Below are 21,342 nucleotides of genomic sequence, written 5' to 3'. Positions count from 1 at the left end.
CCATTTTTCTGTCAGAAGCTCATTCTGCCTGTGTCTTCAAATAATCTAACCATGTTATTGTTTTGTAATTTCTTGTGTGCTATTTAGAGATAGTAAATCAACTGTGTTGGTTGTCAAACTTGTTTTCTTTGTTGTAGTATTCAGTTTACACTTTACAAAGCCTCCTTCTTGGTTATTTGAAAATATAAAGTTTTATAGTACTATTAACACCAGTAGGAACTTAAGTATTAGCTGATGCTCTTATTTACTACTTGTATATAATTTTTAAGAAAAATGCAGTTTTAACTTTTCTTGATAAAATATGGTGTAATAAATACTATCCTATTAGTTTTATTGGTGTATATTACAAATTTGTTTTCAACAAAGTGAGTTAGCATGTAACATTATTAGGCTTTTGATTGTAATTATATAACTTAGCATGTGTAAAAACCTGGTTTATCATTTCCAGTGTTATAGATATGTTGCATGATATTTATTTCATTACAAAATATAAGTTTAGCAAAGGGGAAGAGGATACTTGGTTTAGTTGTTAACACATACCTTGGTTAGGGGCCATGGGTAAATTATAAAAGTAACAGTCACGTTTCACTGTTCACTCAGACAAAAGTAAATAGTTCGTGCTGTTGACTAGCTGTCTTCCCTCCAGTTTGTCTGTTAAAAACTGCTCAATAGTTATCTTACATTACGCTTTAAGTGTTTGTATTTCTAATGCAGTGTTATATATGAGTTATCAAGTTTTATTAACTTTCTCACTATAAGCTTGGTCCCAGGGACTGATTTTATAACCATTTTTTGCTTGTGTTAGTTTTCATACTATAAATTTTAATATACTATGTGTACCTTCAAAAATTGTGTATTTCATTTGTGTAACTTATGAAACCTCCTAAACAAATATAAAACTTTTAGGTAAAAACTTTATATTTTATCTGTCATTAGCTCTACCCTAATACCATTTTTTGTTCTTCATCCAGTAGATGCATCATTGAAGTTTAATGAAAAATTGTTAAATAAGAAATAAAATGAGCAACCATGCCCTTTTTTATCTTTGTTATTGGCCATAAACTTTCAAAGTATTTCTTTTGAGAGTTTGAACTGCTAAACATTTTACATTTATTTACTGTGTTTATTTTACTGTCAGAGACTGAAATTAAAGCAACATATCGCATCTTGTCATTATACTGTGTACATGGCACTGTAATACTTTTTTTTAAAATTACCCAAAACTTGAAGGCTTTCAAGTAGTTCACTATTCTTCTTGAGGAGAATGAAGGTTATGATGAATTAATGTGATTAAATATATAGACATGGATGTCGACGTCACGTAAACCAGGGGTAAAAAATGAGTTCTTAAGAACTAGCCAGTCATAACCTAGAGTTGTTGGCATCAGATTTAGTTTGTGCTAAATGCATACATGTGTGTGTGTAGTACATGAAATACTTAAATGTGATAATAGTTATAAGAAATGTTAACCAGTCTTTATAAAGACAAAATTATAAATAAATAAGAAAATGATAATGTGATGCAATATATAGGAATACCAGTATATACAGAAATAGAACATGATTAATACTATTAATATTAGAAAGTTTAATGATGAATTTAGTTTTAAAAAAATCATTTTAGAGGTATGCCATGGTCAACAATTATAGAACTGAAATTGATGCTATTTGGCATTACAGTATGTGATAGTGCTATCTAGTTAGGTTCTTTAATTTCCCTGTTTCTTTTAGCTGTAAACTTTGTTTCTATACCTGTCAGTTTGTTTTCAGGAGAGTCTCCAGGCATGTAAGTGTTTTGCAAGTGGAAGTTCTTTGTTTGTTTTGAATTTTGATTTGTGGTTATTAAGGTGTTCCCACAAAGTTGTTTTGGTTTAACCTACATTTTGGAAGTTGCATTTTCAACATTAGTATGATGCTCTTGAGATCAACAATGCATACATGAAGAAATAGATATGACCTCTGCTTCAAGAAAACAATATAGAATTCATCAGGTTATATATCCTACAGTGTTTATTATGAGAATTCCTCACATTAATAAAGTTACACATGGAATCTGTGAAAATGTTTGTTTATATGGTTTGAATATTTGTCATCCTTCTTGGAGTTGTGAAAATTAACAGTACATCTTATACGCATATAACAATACTATTTATGTACATCATTATAAATTCCTATTTCCATTTTAACAAACTTATTCATTAACCAATAAATACTATTTATTCATAAATGTGTAAATTTTAGTCATTTGTGTTAAAGCATGGAAGAATAAATAAAAAATAATTTGAAGAAAGTAAATAATTACAACGTTAAGAGATTTTGTGCTCGTGTTATACATGCTAAGCCTTGTTTATTCTTCTGAGTGGAAGATGAATAAATATTAATTTTTGTAGACTTCAAATATGAATTTTAGAAAACAAAATTAGGAATGTATTATTACTGCACATAAAACTCGTAATTTATCTGGGTTTCTAAGCAAGCAATATGTGACTTTAAAAAATATATCTGTTTAGTGTGACAACTTAGTCATCACACTTCAACAGTTTTGGTGAAATTATTACTTTGTTATTCAAAATATGTACAATAAAGCATCAGATTTATGTACACAGGAAACTGTTCTTTCTCTTAGTAGCAAGTACTTAGTCAAAAGAAGTGGGAACAGACAAAAGATTCAAAATAATGGAGTGGTTGGAAGGAGTCATACCACTAGATTGGCTAAATATATTGGTATCTCACCAAATCAAAGATGTGGGAGGTTTTTATATGCTAGCTTGTCTGTATCTCAAATTCAAGTTTAACATTTTTTAACTACTGTGCACACTGTATGGTAAGAATAATAGAATATAAACTGAGCAATAATACAATAAGAGTTGCTATGTGACAAATGAAAACTAATATTTTGTATTTTCTTTTCTTATATTTCATTTTAAAATTAAGAAAGTAAAGCATGATATTACAATTTGGATTATAAACTATGTTTTGATCTCATTTCTGTTGACAGAAATAGCAAAGTTATAAAAAAATTTGAAAATAAAGTCTTGACATGCACTTTTTTAATCTGCCCACAGTAAAAGGCGTGGTGCATATATAGAAATGGCAGTATGTTATCACTGAGCTGGAAAGAGTTAATTTAGTAGATACTCCTATTGAGCAAGATGTGGGACATCATGGCACAGAAAGTACATTTTAAGCTTACCAGTTAAAGCCAAATAAATAGATAAAGTAATATGCACACAAATAAAAGGTTTTTTGTGAATGAAGTTGGATAAATATATATTATATACTTTCCTTATTGTTTGCTTATACACATAATATCTTTAGAACTATAATAAGACTAGACGTATTTAACACCTGTCAAGCAAAAAATGTACTGAAGGATAAAAACTTTTAGTTGTTAATTAAACTAAGGAAAAATAAACATAATGAAATATTAAATTTACGTATTATTTTTGGCAATAAAGTACAGCAAGCTGGTAGCATAATTTGACAAGTAATAGACACTTTGAAAATTTACAAATTTCCTTCTGTAATTAGAAATGGCATAGGTTATTGAATTTTGAGTTTGGTTAAACATTATATTAGGACTTCAATAACAGTGCTTTGACATTTTGAATTAATATTCCAGAAAAGTAGTATTTTTACATAATTTTCAAAAACATTTCATAATGTTCAAATTTTGATACAAAAAGGGCCATAAGTATGAAAACCAAAAAAAAATTAAGCTCAGTAAAGTAGGTGTAATGAAGGTAATATATTTGATATGATAAATGTAATTTTATGTGATCACAACTCAAATATTTCATGGTGTTAAGTGCTTCTTAAAAAGTTAAAGTAAATGAGCCAGTGTTTCACTGCCTCATTTATAAATGAACAATTTTCCCAGTGCACAAAAAAAAACAAAACATTTTAACATTTGAATAGTTATTTGCAACTTAAAACTAGTAAACTATGGGAAACTTGAAAGGGAATTGTTTTTTACTTTATGGTGGTAAAATATTTAAAATTCACATGACAGTACTCAGAGGAGCACATATATATAAAGAAATAACTTGTGTATTTTTAATTATGGCATTGGTAGGTATTGTTTCAGTTCCTTCTGTAAACTTCAAACTATTTTGTCTTTAGCCTTGGATCTTTTTTCTAAAAATTTGGGTAGACGTTGTAGAAAGTAATTTTGGTTTGTTGTAAAACTGTTTTACATATTGAATTAGAAATATTCAGTTCATGATAATACTTTTCAGAAGCAGGAAAATTAGCCCTAGACAGTGTCAGGCATTCCAGAGAACTTTCTGAAGAACAGAAAGAATTAACTACTAAATCACCTAATTTGCAGCACACATCATCTACAATTTCTTCTGGTCAAGTAAGTGTTTTAACGAGTGTTTCAAAAGAAATGGTAGTAAATTTACATAAAATATTAAGATCCATACATTACGTTTCATGAGCTTTCAAACAATATTAAACTTTATTTCATCATTAAAAATTTAAAAGTTTTATTCTTCAGTGCTTTGGTTCTGCATAGGGGCTTTCTGCACTTGTCCAGTCCAGGATTTGTAAACTAAATCCCACAAACATTCTCTTCACCTCCACCATTTGCAACTTTCTCTGTAATATGTCATTAAGATTGAATCCTTACTACGACATCGTCCTTTTTCATTAGTCTATGCTCTTTCAGAATAGACACCTTGCTATTTACCTCTATGGCCTTCGGATCCAGGCACAGCTGGCTGAGTTGGATGTATCATTAGGTGATGTTCCTGTCTCCACTGATCAGCCCATCATGGCTTATTACCATCACCACCTGTGAACTTTCTTTAAATCATATGAGAAAGTCAGATATGCCCAATTGAAAGTGCCATCTGATCTTTGCTGAACATTTTTTAACTACTTTTCCATTCCCATTTATATGGATGGTTCAAAATCAGGTAGCTTTGTGGGTTCTGCCTTTCTAATTCTGTTTAACTATCTTATCTGAATTTTAGATTTTTTTTTAACTTGCTTTATTTTTACATTTTATACTATTTCTACTTTTACTTTTTTACTAGTTGTTTGGTGCTGATAGCCTAGTTGCTTTGTGCCAGTAAATACAAAACAACCAAACCAACTGAAAAACAAATATAATATGTTTTAACATAAAATTAAGACAGTGAGGTACCATTAATCATTTTAGGGTTCCCTGTGCATCCTTCCCCAAGATAAAATAAAAAATGAAATCCATCGATTAAATTTCAGAAAATAATTCATTCCCTTTTCAAACTTTTGTAAATTTCTAGTCTACAGTACTACTAGCCCCCCTCCCATTCAGAAAAATGCACTTAATGTTAACTGTATAAGCTAGTGTATTCCAAATTTTAAACTTGTGTCATTACAACTTTGCAAACAAACAAATTGGAGGTCTTTATTCTGTTGATTCATGTGATAATCATATAAACTTCATCAACACTTCTCTTCTCAAAAGAGTGTAAATTAACAATTCTTAACCTGAGTGCATAAGACAACCATGCCCTTACTCTAATCATCCTAGTAGCTCTTCTCTGACTCCTTTCCATAAGTCATCATCCTTTCTTTTGAGATAAAGGAACCAAAACCACACTCAGTATTTGCTTATTGTGAGACCAAAGTTTAAAGAGATGATTACTTCTTTTTTACTTTTATTCAGTATATCTGCAGATAAAACATTAAAACTATAACACACAAAATGGTTGCAAGATCGGTTCTAGGCTGAAGGAGCTAACTAGTTTCTTTCATGTAACGTTTTAGGTGAAGTGCATCAAAAATGAATGAAATTATGGCAGTGACTGTTTCAACCTAATTATTGGTTATTGGAATTTGTACTGAGATGTACAAGCTACAGAAAAATAAAGAATTAATTTAATGCATGTGTGTTACTGAAGTAACTCTTTAAAGATAACATTATTACTAGCAACAGAAAATTACTTCTTTGGTTTATGTGACATATTTACACTGTGCCAAAATTATATTCTTTCTATGTAAGGTTCCATACACATTAATTTATATTAACTGTAATTAAAGGAATCTTAAATTATTTCTCCAACTGAAAAATTGACGAAATGCCTCAATATCATCAATATTTTTGGAGCCTGGTGTAATCAGAACCTTTACTAATGTATACTAATTTACTTTGTATCTCCTTACCAATGTAATTATTATAAACAAAAGCACTAACTCAGATGTGCAATACTAGTAGAAAAGATACAGCATAATTGGACTCCTTTAATAACGTTTCCTAACTTAGCTACCTTAACTAGTTTTTTTTCACCCTCCATTGATATGTCTTTCTTAGCTAATCACCTGTGTTTCACCTTATCAATAGTATTTTTAAAATGCAAGCACACAAAGTTCTTATTCATTCCATCTGTCAGGTAATATACAACAATGTTAAATAAGTTAACAGGTCAGTATGTGAAACATCAATGTTTTTTTTACTTCCACAATAATTTATATGTAAGGTTTAAATAATATAAGTTAAAAACATAAAATCTGTACATTTTGTCAGTGGAAATAATTCCATTATCTTCAGTAGAATAAACCGAACTACACATGAAGTTTCTTACAAACCTATGTTTGTGTATAATTCGCATGTTTTCAGTGGTTCCATTTACTTCCATGTATTGTGGACCTGAACTCTATTTATATTCATTTTGTTTTTAACAATTTCTTAGGATTCTGTTATGCTTTTAGTTATTTACATTATCCCACTCAATAACATAGAATTTTCCACATGTTCCACCAAAACTGATTGACCAATTTTTTTATTTTATCCATCACATTTTGATTATCTTTTATTCTAAATTTTAAGTTCCTGCTTGTCTGTCTAGTATAACCTAGATCACAAGTATATGATATTTTACGCATGTCACATTATTCCCTTAATTTTATCTTTCCAACCATCTTAACTTTAATTAAGAAGTAAATTTTACTTGGCAGTTAACATTACCTATTCCTATTGACTCTGGTGAAATTTAGGGTAAATACAATATTTCGCTACCTCCCATTTTATCTGCAAACTAGTATACAAAAATTTAAAGTTTTTTACAATATTTACAATACATCCCACCTCTGATTATAAATTGACACTCTCTATTAGTTGCTATCTGTTTTAAATACATTAATTCTAACATCACATTCTCATTATTTGAATAAACACTAATTGTCCTATAAATAAAAGATCAAAATGAGAATTTCTTTTGTGACCATGAGTAAAATGATCGTATGTGCACTGACATGGCAACTGAGAATATCTTCCTTTATACAGAAATAGACAGAAAGCTTGTTTGTCTTTTTGTTACAGAAACATCTAAAAAGTTTTAAAAACCCTAACCTTTAATGTTTAAAGTGAATTGTATAGTAGAGCTGATCATATTCAAATGCCTATGGAACGTAATTAAGTTGTCATTACCATGCCACCACTAGAAATGTCATCCACCTTACCTTTCCCACACTGTGGGCTGCATCACTGGTATTCAGTGCACAACTTTCAACCTCAAACATGAAAGTGTCTGCTAACAAAGGTAATAATCCAATAGACAAACCTTTATTCTGTTTCTAAATGTTATTTCCTAACTTAAGATAGCTTAGTTACACACAGTCTTGTTTTATATTGTCATGTACTTCTAGCTTTAAAACAATATGATACTTCTTCTGTAGGCACATTAGTAAATAGGGATACTACATCAAAAGAAATTAGTTCACTGCTCTCTACTAGTTGCATATTTTTAACCTTTTTTTTACAAATTGTTATGCATTTTTAACTGTGTTTGTATGTGAGTTTGTTAAAAACAAACATTTTTTAATAATAAACATGGCCATCTATTATAAATTGATGGCCCTCTGTTACCAACATTTGAGTGGAACAGTTCCATGATTTTATGTACTGTAGAGAGTGCATAAAACCATGATAAATTAAATTGAGATAGTATGTCTTTGTTTGTTAGTTGTTAAAATTCTGCAAGTTTTTACAACTGTTTTTACTTTATTATGTATTACATTCATATAAGGTTTTTCTTTATTTCAGTATGAGAACTGTCATTTAAAATATTTTTAGTGTTATTGTAAACACTTTTATTCATTATGACAATCTGTCGACCTTTATCTACCTTAGAAATAACTGTTTATATTATTTTTAATTACTCAAAGTTCCTTAGCTTTATGATTATACAAGTTTCTTTTAGTTTTTGCAGAATGTGAAGTTAATATTTTCTCCACTTTTGTTCAGACAGTATCCTTTACAATATTATCATTAACTGTCAGTTTTTTAGTCTAGTTTCCACTGTCATAATTAAATCTTCATTCACTGACCTGTTATCTATAGAGAAATTCAAACCTAGCTCAAGAATTTCAATTTGTTTTGCTGTAATATTTTCACATATTATTTTTGAGTTATTTAGCAGTGCTGCTATAAAAGCCCATTTATAGCAAAACTCAATATGTAAAACAAACATTTCCTGTGCAAAAATATTTAGTATACTTTTCATTTAGTACCATATTATTAATTTTCAAATTCGTTTTTTAAATGTTATTTTTTTAAATTAAGCTATTCAGTTTTTTACTCAGGTTATTTTTATGTTTCAATCTTACCTTTTCTCACTTCCACTAAATAGATGCTTCAAACTTATCCTATATCAAACACCATATATTCCTAGCTAATTTTAATGCATATAGTATAGTCTAGCCTCAGTTTTTGTGATTTCACACCTTCTTTTTCTTCATAATACTAAGAATTTTAAACTGAGATTTTTTTGTAATAAATGTTACCATATTGCATTGTAATATATATTTAACTTTCATACTGCTTGGCACAACACAGTAAAAACTTTAGTTGATTAAGGTGTCTTTTGTGTAAACTTCTTTGTGGTGAAAATGTGGTCCTCTTCTTTTCTGTCTCCATTGTCCACTCCAACGCTGCATAGTCTTTGTTGGTCATTCCTTTCTTTTAAGCACTGTCCTTCATTTCAAAACACAGTTACGCAAACAGAAACTACGTGATCTTGAAAGATCAAATTTAGTACAACTAGACATAATAGTTTTTGGTACACTAAGTAAGGCTCAGCTTCTTTATGTGTACCTCTTACTTCTGTGCTGCTATAAAAGCCCATTTATAGCAAAACTCAATATGTAAAACAAACATTTCCTGTGCAAAACAATTAAATAAAATTATGCTCTACAAATAAATTATTTTCAAAGTAAAAAATGCTGATGTCTTGTTTGATTGTAACTAGTTTGTTGCAATAGGTGTGAAGAGGTGGAATGAGTAACCAGCCAGCTTACAGAATCACACATCAGTATATAATTCAGTATATCATCTAGTTTGTAAGATTAAATGCTATTTATATTTCCTTGACTACAGACTTAAGTAGATTCTGCATACAGACATATCTACAAAGGTACCATACTCGAGTGTAGTCTGGAATTTGAAATTCCACTGTTCAGGTAGTTTTGATAGCTTCTTTATGCCACTGTTACTGATACTGAAAAATTATATTTTCTAATAGTTGTTTCATATTGCCTTATAAAATTGGAATTTGAAAGATTTAAATAAGTTATACACTATTTTTATCTAAGTTTTGCATTTGCCTTAAACAATATCCTTTTCTGAGGTGACATACTCTTTTATTTGGGACAAAATTTACAGGTATTATTTCCTTATCTGCAAAGTGTGTTTTTATCTTCATTGACATTTTGGAGAACTACATGTAGTGGGGGATGCAGGACACCATAGCATTTCTAAGCTCTGCTCTTTAAGTTTTCTGAATTATGTTTGTGTTTTAGTCCTCCTTGTTTTTTCTGTTTACAATCACATTATTAAGAAGCTAATATTAATCTTTCAAGAGGATATGTTATGATGTTTTATTGTAGTATTAGTGATTTGCAACTTGAATAACAATATGGATAAGATTTACAAAAATTGTGATGGTGCCAACCATTTGCATCACCTTGAATAGTCCACTCAACAAAGATGTAGTATTTCTGTTTTATAACTTTCTATGCCTGATAAATATGAACAAGTGGCCTACAAATTTATTTTAAAAAGAAATATTTTGTTATGGGTATAATAAATCATGATGTAATATTTTTTTTATTTTGCTTGTTGTAATTAATGTAGTTTAATCATAGGAAGTATCAACACTTAAGATACTGCAGAACTTTTTGTCTTGTTTTTTATCTACGTGATTTTCCAAACGTTTAAGTTTCCCATCCATCTTCTTGATAGAGTTTCAAAGTTAATCTAATAAAAACTTTTCTGCTCTTAGATGTATTTATGTATTGTAGAACTGATTCTTTGTTTTTCATTCCTGTATTTTTAGAACCTAATAGCCATAGTGACAGACCAATCTCAGCTGCCTACACTTATAAGCAATGCTCAAAGTACACCTATGATGGTAGTTGGTGGATCAGCAGTTTCTACATCAGGTAAGGTTATAACTTGACAATAGTGACTCACATTTTCAGATTTAAAACAAAAAGTATTGATTTAAATTCAAGCTTGGGTGTGAATTATTTTAATATTAAAAAACTCATTGATTAGAAATCTTTATATATTAAATACTTTACATTAGTTAATCATTTAGAGGAAGTGAGTGCAGATATAAGCAAGTATTTTTGTTTAGAAGCCATTTAACTCTCCCACTACAGGTTTAGACCCAGGAACCAACCTTGTAACCCTTTTGTGCTTTTTATAGTTTTAAACTATAACTTTTAATACAGCAAGTGTATCTTCCCAAAATTTTAGGTTATATCAGTAAACATTACAAGGCTTATGAACATCTTTTTCTTTCTGAATATTGACTATCCAACATTCAAAAAAATGTTGATTTTAAGATTAAATGTACTTTTATGCATCAGAAAATTGTCAAATTTCACGTGCAAACTCTTTATAACCTTAAATAAGTTATGCCATTTTTGGTCTAGAATGACTACAGATTATAAAACTAAAAGAAAGAGGAAAAATGTTTAGACTAAATTTCTTATTTCATAACATTATATATTTATTAAATTTTATTATATTGATTTTTCAGCCATTTATGGCTAACAGTACAGAAGTTACAATGACATGGTGTACTTACACTCAAGTTGCCATATCCAGTAATATAAAACTGGCCTGTAGTTTTTACAAGGCAACGTTTGTTTTTGGATTGTGTTTTATTGGATTTGTATTTAGTAAAATAGTCAAATTTTAATTATTACACCTTATATATGTATAAAGATTATTGCTGTTTACCAATAGATTGTTAATCTTAGTTTTCTTAAGACATAGAATTGTGAATAAAGAAATAAAGCACACAATTATCTCTATTAGTTATGACCTCAGTACATTGCTGCTTGTCTTAGCTTAATAATTAAGAAATTTCACATGTGGAGGATATGACAAAGTCTTATTTAGGTTATATATATATAGCTACACCTACCCATGCAAGAATAACCAAAGAATCATAAATTATTTTACTGATATTATAGAATTCCTTTGTAATTTATCAATTTTAATAACTAATCTGTATTTGAATCTAAATAAATGTGAAATAATGAAGAGACTTAAAAAACACAACCTTCCAGCTAAAATGTTTGACTTAAAAAAAAGAGTGAATGCCATTATGCTTAAAAATGTTTTTGAAAACCACTAAGAGGACATTCTCAGGTACTGATTGGATATTCACATCATATATAAAAGTAGGTGTATGTAAAGGACCATTTCCAGAAATGGAAAGAGATGTTTCATTCATTAAATATAGTGATAGCTCAGCAAGTAGAAAAGCTGAAAAGTTTTCTTTTATATTCTAGCTTGTCAATATTGGTGATTTGATTTTATAATTTGTAAAAAAAATAGTCTTTATATTTAGACATCACAAATGTATAATTTGAACTTAAGCTGTATTCGACATTCCACATAACACATAAAAAGTCAATATTAAGGTTTTTCATATGTACTTCTAAATTAAGAAATTAACTAATGTTTACTACTAAAATTTGAATTGTTATCTATAGTTTGATACCAAACGTACTGAAATAATTTCATTTGTGAATATATATTTATATATGTATACACACTTAGCCTTTTATTTATCAAATGGGTAACTCTGATTACTTTTCATTCTTAAAGTGAAAATACACAATCAGTGAGATGAAAAATGATATGGTTTATCAAATAATGACCAATATATTTATTGGTATATATTTTTAGATTATGAAATGTACAAACTTTTGTTGTAAAACAGTTTTAAAAATATTAACATACTTCCTATCATTTTGCACATTGTTTTTATTGTTGATCAGAAAGTTCCATTGTATATATCCAATCAGTATTTGAATTGTTTGATATTTATCATCTTGTTTGTTTGTTTTTTACTTTTCCAATTCAAGTAACTAATTTCACTCTAAGTCATAAAAACAGTAAAAACTGATGAAAAATTAGCTGAAATTTAACCCTTATTCCACAAGCATGGTTTTCTACATGCAAGTTTTTAATGAACTGCAGTCAAACTTTTTGAACTATTTTCTTTTTATGGTATGCCACTAAATATAGCATGAAAACACAGCTAATAATCTACATTTGAATAGTACATAAGTTTTGATTTCTTACACTTATGCAATATGAAAACAATCCTGAAGTTCCTCTAGTGTGACAATTATGGCATTGCTCTTCAAGCATCCACCCTTTTATAATTTACTTAACACCCCTTCAAGAATTCTGAAATTACTTATTGTGATACTGCCATTGCTCTAGAAAAATATAATGTTTCATAGCTTAAAATATTATTTAGTTACAGAGCTGTTATGTAGGCAACCAGCCCCTCTTGTCGCTTGTCACATCCTCTCTCTCTGTTGTTTAGTAATATAGTATTTATAACCAATAGAAAGGCAAGATTATTGTTTTGAGTTCTGTAAAGAGAATTGTCAATTTCATTTTCAGTTCAAGCTTGATTCCCATGGGAAACACATCAGTGTTAGTTAAGGTTTGTTTAAGTGAAGTATGTAATAATTGTTTTCACAAGTTACTCCCAACCCCATAATATAAGATGCATGCTTGCTGAGTGATTTTTAACTAAGGATGATGCAAGTAGTCATCAGACAGGGTTCAAATGGCAATAAAAACTAACATTTGAGTATATGTACTTACACAGACATGTACTGTAACAAATTTAATACTGTTTATGATAAATAAAAGTATTTTTATATTACAATTTGAAATCATTCTAGAAAAAAACAAGGATAATTTAGATTTTTTGGTGGTTACAAGGTTGGTCAAAACTGACCAACCTTATATAGAATTAGTTAATAAAACTTTACTGGAAAAAATGTTTCAAGTGTATTTTAGAGATTATACAAATAAAATCTAAGGTTTTTGATTTGAAGAAAAGTATTTATAATCTTAACATTGAAATTACTTAGCACTTTGACTATTCTGTAGAAATACTATGTATATTCATAAATGAATATTTAGTAAAAATACTTTGTACAAGAGACTTGTAATGTTTACTGTAAAATCTACCAAATTTTGTGAAGATACACAAAGTATATTAAAAGTTATAATAGGTAAACTATAATAAACACAAAATAGTTACGAGGTCAGTTAATTTGAAATGACCTCTTAGTGAGAGAATTAATGTGTTGTGATATTACTTTCCAAGGCATGATAGCATGATATTTTGCCAACAATTTTGTTAGAGATTAGCTTATATTTAGTAATTATAGTTTGTGTTTGATAAGTAAAAAATTCTTGTACTTGTTTCAGCTCAGTAGACATGACAGCATATTCAGTATTTAAAAGATCTGGGTTATACAAATTGTTAATTGTCACAGTCTTAATCCTACAATGTTTAAATATTGATATCTTGATGTTTTATAGAAAAATATTTCTGTAATCTTAAATGGACATTGTGTAATACAAAAACCATTATCATTAACAAAAAAGAAAGTAATTTCATCAGGAGCTATTAGAGAGAAAATCCTATGACTCCAATTCATTTAAAAGTACTTAAGAATTTTGTCTTGCGATTGGTTCATTACTCTTGATTTCCAACAAACATGGCCATTTGCACACAGCACTTGAAATTTAGATATACAGTGTTAAAACTTTTCTGTGTAATTGCTTCTTGTAAATTTCATGTAAAGCTGCTTGTGAACCATATAAGCTACCTGTCTCTATTTTTGAAGCCATAGACTAAAAGAAAGGAGCTCGTAAACTCTTGGGCTACTCTTTACCAACAGTTAGTGAGATTGACTGTCACACTATAACTGCCCCATGGCTGAAAGAACAAGCATGTTTAGCAGCTGGTTTCTTCCTTGTAAGTTGAGCATCTTAACCAGAAGGTTATGTTAAAGCTTAGCATATCCCTCTTGTCAAAGTTTTTGGTTTAAGCTTTATACCTTATCAAAAATGAGAACCATTCAAAGTTCTCAAGACCCATTTATGCAGGGCAATAAATGTTAGTTCAGCCAATAAGTTGGCAGTAGTCAAACAAAAATGCAGAAGCACAAAATATGTGTACTCAAACTGAAAATTCTGACATTGATAGTGAAAAATAAATTTACAGTCAGAGCCAACAAAAAAAAATCTAGAAGTACAGTGTCAACAATACAAGCATCTAGCAGGATGACAGAAATATGTTTGTGAATTTTTCATTGTTTACCAGATAAGCATTGTAAGGTGCTAAAATATCAATTTGTATATAATATCTTTCCTGTCATCACAGAATAGCTTTCCTTAATTTGTAATGCCACCTATGTGCGCAAAAATTTGCGTATCACTAGTCTTTATGCTCCCATCTTCCTCCATCAGTGTAGTATGAGATACCCCTGCAACGATAGAAGTGCAGCATACCCTCATAGCACAGCTGTCTCTCTCCCTGCAGTCGATCTCAATTTTGCACAACAGTGATCACACATCTCTCTTGCAACATGTTTAACCCTATAACAACATGCTGCACTTTGCAGCATGTTATATAGTTTTAATTATATTTTGTTTCAAAAATAAAACAAATGATAAAATTGTTTAAAACTTAACAAGAACTTTGAAAAAGTATGTAGTTGGAGAAAAAAAGGTAAATTTTGTTTTATTTACTATTTCTAATATGAATTTATTTAATTTAGTTGCTTGCACTCAGACTGAATGGTTTACCTGCAAGGTGATTTTAATTTAAATATAAAAATACTATTTATTGTCTTATAGTTTTGTCATTTCACCTGCATAATCTCTAGAATCTCTTAAAGGAATATTTAAAGTTTTCAAGGTAAATGTTTGTTTTATTTTCCATTTTTCCTACTGTATTACTAACTCTAGTTATTATCATCAACATGTAGTGTGATGAAATGCTTAAAATTAAGAAACAGAAATATGCACATACCTTTTTACTCTTCATTGTATAATCTTACAATATCTTGCATGGGAGATATGTGTAATTTCATGTCTTTACATTTTTACTTATAGTTCATATTTAATATTTTATTTCCTCTTCCTATTCTTTACTGTTGATTATTTATGTCAACACATGTAATCAACCACCCTTACATCATATAACAGTATGAATAACAGAAATACCTTGTCCTCGAGCAAAATTTTTTTACATACGTTTGGTTATTAAGCTTTGAAGAACAAGGGGAAGCTTTGGTTATTTTATAAAAATTATTAAACTTTTCAAATATTAATTTTAAAACACACAATGCATTACTCACTAAAATATAAAAGTGAAACCTAAATACAATTTAACTGTCTTTCTAACATGTCTAATCAAAAACATCTTAGGTGGGGAAAAAAAAAAGGTGCAGCTAGAAAAGGATTCAGTGTGCAACTTAAAATAATGAAATCAAAACTAATAGCTACACTTGTAGAATGTTTACAGCAAATATTTATTCATTAAATAACCAGGCTGTATTTGTTGTTAAACTTTGGACATGCTGGTGGGTAAAACAAAATACATGGCCTAGTTAACTAATGAATGAATATTTTCTCTATAATTCTTATTGATAATATAATTGTAGCCACCAGATTGGATTTCATTTTTTTGTTGCATGCTCAGTCTTTCTTTGATTGTACCTTTTTTTTCACATTTATGGTATTTTGGTTAGATATCGTGACTGTTTATCATTACATGCCAAGAACCATTTCACTCGTAGATGAAGCTATAGTAAAAATGTTAAACAGCACACTTTACTTTTTTTTTATAGGTGTATGTGAACATTTGTTAAATAACTTTGCACATGGGTAATAAACAGTGTGTTCTACAGGTTGTTTTTGCTGTGTGTCTTGATTTATGTAAGAAACAGCTTAAGTGTTATTATAAACAAAATGTTCAATAATAGTATAAGCAGTCACATCTACCCAAGGATGACAAGTTCGTACCAATTTTATAATAACTGTTGTTAGATTATTGTGTCAAATGAGCTCTTTCTAACAACTATAAACACATACTCAGAAAGTGTATGTATGGCATCTGTCAGGGGCTCACAGAATTTATTTCTTGTTTCAGCAAAGTATTTTGAACCGTATGAGTCAAAAGGGCAAGTTAGCTGCATTCTCATTTATAATTATACATATTTGACTATCTCCTTATGTTTCAAGCTATACTTAGTTAAATTTTGACATTTTTTATAGTTCGTGTATAATGTGACACAAATGTGGGAAATTTCATTATTGCTTTCAATGTTTCTTTTGAAATAAATGAATAAAAACTAAACTTTGTACTATTATGTACTTGATAATAATAATTCATTAAAATAAATTGATAATGTTTTAATTAAATTTTGGTTGTAACTCGGTGGCATGAATAAGAAGGAGTTTAAAATAGAGTCATGGTCGTAGTTAATTTGGTGCTCAGTTGTCTTTTTGAATATGTGCTTTTCTTTCAAAACTTCAAAAAAGGTTTTTAAATTTGAATTGATAAAATTTCATTTATCATATTTTTTATGTGATTTTGTAATTGCATCACACTGATTTGACTTCATATATTTTCTGTGGAGTATTATTGCACATGGACGAATAAGCATTAATTCACAGTTTCAAGTAACAACTGTAACTGCTTCAGACGCTACCAGTGAACAGTGACCTATCACAATGGCTTTAGGTTTGATGGTGTTGACTAAAGAAGTTTCAATTTTTGTCTACCAAGAGATGTCTTCCTTTGTGCAGGTTATAGGATGATGAGGATTCGGTCAACTATTTTTCTCACCCTTCTTTAGTCCTTGGGGAAGTTTATGGAGGTAGAGAATTGTTTTAATACTGTCTCAATACCTTGTTTATCTTGGGGTATTCTTCAGTTCCTTTCACATTCACAACCAATATTCTCCAATTTAAATACATTGCTTGGAACTTATGATTCAAAAGGCTTAATTCACATCTTTTCTACCTTTGCTATAATTTTTTTTCCTTATGGGGACTTGGAATCTCTCGGAGGTCCTTATTCCCTTTGGAATAATGGGTACTTCATGATCTATAGAACCTCACCAGAGATCTCCTGGATTACCCTTTACCCCTTGCTCCTTCTCTCCAAACTAATTTTGCCTAGTGGTTAGACAGAAACAGCACAGCCTCTGATATCCCCCTTCCTCCTCTCCTACAGGAGTCATATCTTTTTATGGATGCTTCCCTGTCAGACCATGCTTCAGTCAAGAGAACTTGGATCTTTGGTCTTCAATCAAATTAAATTTTCTTATTTATATTCTAGACCTTTGGGCTGTTCATCAAGAATTGGATAATTTCCCACCAGCTTTGAGGGGCAACATAGAAATAAGTCTATTCGTCTCTTACATCACTTGACAAGGAGACACTGGGTTGTAGTCGTTGTGTTTTCACACCTTGGACCTGCTGTTCTTTGCCCACATTCATCAAAATCACATGCTAGCTTGTCAGATTCTGGTGCTTTCTTGTTGCAGATTAATTATCTTGTCTTGATAAGGTTCTGCCAACAGAATGGTCCTTCAACCTTCAAGTTTTCAAATGGCTATGCTCTCACTTAGTACATCCTGGCTGGATGCTTTTCCCACCCAAGACCAAAGTCCTTCTGTTTTGATCACATATTCCTCATCCTTCAGCTTTGATGATAGATGCTCTAAGTCAAGACTGGAAAGGTCTTTCCATTTATTTCCATCTTCCCATCCATCTTCTGTCCAAAATCCTCCACATTATACACATCACTGTATGTTGAGTTCTTCTAATGGCATAATCTGAACAGCTCAACCTTGGTTCTCACTAATTCTTCCTCATCAGTTATCATCATCATTGCCTCATTTTCTCTCCCATTCTCTACTTCATCAACATCATTTGGTAGTATATCATTCTTCCATCTCGATGTGTATCCCTTGGTGTGGATTCCTGTACGTGGTGAGGGGACCTCCCAAGGAAGGTTCTGTTCTTTCAGTTTACCTCCTCTGGGATCTAAACATCCATGCACGTGTTTGCCATGCATGGTGATCCGTGAAGGGGAGGAGAGGATTGTGGTGGTTAAGGGGTCCAACTCTAACATACCACTTCGGCCTTGAATTCTTTTAGACGGACAGCCTTGGGAAAGCCCCCCCCCCATCAATATCAGTCAGCTGGTCCACTTGGGTTAGGGTCAACTGAGTGCCAGCATAAAATGTCCTCAACAGGTGTAGTGGACATTATGTCTGATACTGGTGTTTGGGTATAGTGCTCACAAAACCCTGGCGTTGCTTCAGTGACCTTATATGGCACTGTAGTGAACCCCTCGTAGGGCTCCATAGTGGATAGAGTCAGTGAGCACCAAAATATTCTTTTTTATTATGGATATCCTTCAAATAAAAAAATAAACAAGCAAGACAACATAGAGAAAAAATCCAACTACTGGCAAACAACCACACGTTTGATGACTCTGTACGGTCAAAGTTACAGCTTGAATTTGCTCTGGAATTTTTAATTATACATTCTTTAACTAAAAAACCCTTAGGGTAGATGTCTCCATTTTTTATTCAGAAGGGTTTGGAAGGGCTTGCTGGCTCTCTTAAATTGGTAAATAAGTTACGGTCTGGGGACATTTTAGTGGAAACATCTTCATCACAACATTCCAAACTCCTTGAAATCAAAGGCCATTGGGAATATACCCATTGAGGTTACTCCTCATTCTATGTTGAATTCTTCCAGAGGAGTTACCGTTGAGAGGGATTTAAAGGCCATTCCTGAGTCAGAGATCCTCACAGGTTTCACCAGCCAAGATGTTACGGCCGTGCGCTGAATTTTTACTTATAAGGACAGGATTGTGGAGCTGATAAATGTCCTAATACTAACATTTACAACATCACATTCTCCCACCACAATCAAGGCAGGATATCTTAATTGTAAGGTGTTTTCATTGTCAATGATTTGGTCATTCAAAAACATTTTGCAGTGGTTCCTTGACATGTGCCCATTGTGCTGGTAAAGACCATGATGTTTTTGAATGCCAACTAGAACCACATTATATTAACTGTAATGGTCCACATCCTTCATATTTTACTTCTTGCCCTAAGTAGGTAGAAGAGAAAGAAGTACAATGTCTGAAGACAGTTTACAATATTACTTACTCACAGGCTTGGAAATTACTATTCCCAATTCCATCTTGGAATTATGCTGCTGTAATCCATTCCACTACTACAGTAGGAGTCCAGACAGACCTTTCCATGCCTTCTACAGAATCCTTAGCAGTGCATCTTAATATAGTACCATAGTACCCTCCAAAATCAAGTTAACGAATCAGTATCTACTTCTATTTCTGTCCCTACCACATCTTCCAGTTATTGCCCAACTTTACCTTGTTCAAGCCCAGGTGTTTCCATGGAATTTTCCTCTTTTGACACCCCAAAAATTAAACAACCCATTCGTTTAATCCTCAGTTACTGGAACGTATGTCTACAAACTTCAACCTGCCTGCTCTATCCAGAGCAAGATCATTAGAGGATGACTGACCCACATCTGTTAAAGAAAAAAGTGTGTTCGTAAGTAGAAGGTCTCCATGCCATATTTCTCTCCAAAATAAATAAAAATGTTCCTGCTAATCTAGTGGAGCTGTTGAGGTTTCCAATCAAATGTGAATTAAATAAAGGATTTGATTGACTTTTATCATTCCAAGTGTCTTTCTTTGCAGGAAACATTTTTGAAACTTATTAATACCGTCACAATTTGACAATACTACTTATACTGAAATGACAGGTTATGTGTAGGACAAAGGACATGGGGGAGTAGCACTGCTGGTTGATTAGCACATGCCCATCTGGTCCTTTTCATTGAATACACCCTTGGAGGCTGTAGCCATCTTATCTCCTTGAGTCATACCATCACTGTTTGCTCTCTGTACCTTACCCGTGGAAAAAATTATAATCAGTCAGACCTTGATGCTATTATTGAGCAACTGCCAACCTCCTTTTTAATTTTGGGGGATCTTAATGGGCATAATCTCCTCTGGGGTGGTTGTAGTATTGATATGAGGGGTCATGCTATGGAGCATATGCTCTTGAATCACAACCTTCTCTCTTCAATACTGGCTCTTACATTTATTTTCATGTACCCAGTCAGTCATTTACTGCTATAGATCTTTCTGTTTGCTTCATTTTTCACTTGTTTTTCTTGGGATGTTGACATCAATTCACAGCATAGTGATTATCTTCCTATCATATTAAGAGAGGCTGGCCATAGTCAGTTCCATCCAACCCATGTGCCTTGGTGGAAGTTGGACCAGGCCAACTGGCTCTCTTTCACTGCTCTCTTGAAACTTGATCCTGCTATCTTATGTAAGTCATTGATAGATGATTGTGTAGCAGCAGTAACTAATTGTATTGTCCAAACAGCTGCTCAATGCATCTGCAAAACCTCGACATCTTTCCCACAGCATCCCCACCCTTGGTGGAATTCTGCTTGTTATATAACATGAAAAGCTCAGAAATGTGCTTGCGATAAATTTCAAAGATATCCCACACTTTCAAACCGCATTGCATTTTAGCAAGCTCATGCACATGCTCAGCAAGTTAGATGTCAAAGCTGGAAGGAATCTTGGATTACCTACACCTCCAGCATTTCTTCAACTACCAATTCAAAAGTCATATGGGACAAGATCCGGAAGGTGAGTAGACGGTATACTTCTGTCCCCCTCTCTATCTTAATATTCAATGGCCATGAAGTTGCTAATGCTCAGAGCATTGCTCATACTCTTGGTGAATTTTTCTGTCATGTTGCTCTTTAAACTCATCCCTTTCCTTCTTAGCTATTAAAACACAAATTGAACATCTGCCTCTTTCCTTTTTGACTGATCATCCCTATGACTACAATTGTCCTCTTACACTGGTGGAACTCAAACTTGTGCTTTATCAGTCTGGCAGTACATCAGTTGGACCTGATAATGTACATTA

At 31.3% G+C, this 21,342-nt stretch overlaps 1 protein-coding gene across 5 annotated transcripts in view; it reads left to right on the top strand.

The window, feature by feature from the left end:
• Window positions 1-21,342, top strand: part of LOC143255313 (uncharacterized) — a 111,653-nt gene that overhangs the window by 66,847 nt on the left and 23,464 nt on the right. For all 5 annotated transcript variants that reach the window (XR_013030544.1, XR_013030542.1, XM_076510778.1 and 2 more), the window contains exons 8-9: window positions 4,239-4,360; window positions 10,323-10,428. Coding sequence is in view for 3 of the 5 variants with exons in the window: in XM_076510778.1 (XP_076366893.1) it covers window positions 4,239-4,360; window positions 10,323-10,428 (228 nt within the window). In the remaining 2 variants the exon portion in view is untranslated. The remainder of the gene's footprint in view (window positions 1-4,238; window positions 4,361-10,322; window positions 10,429-21,342) is intronic.

The sequence above is a fragment of the Tachypleus tridentatus genome, chromosome 7 (genome assembly GCF_004210375.1).
Source record: "Tachypleus tridentatus isolate NWPU-2018 chromosome 7, ASM421037v1, whole genome shotgun sequence".
Lineage (NCBI taxonomy): Eukaryota > Metazoa > Arthropoda > Merostomata > Xiphosura > Limulidae > Tachypleus > Tachypleus tridentatus.
This window is presented reverse-complemented; position numbering and strand designations above follow the sequence as displayed.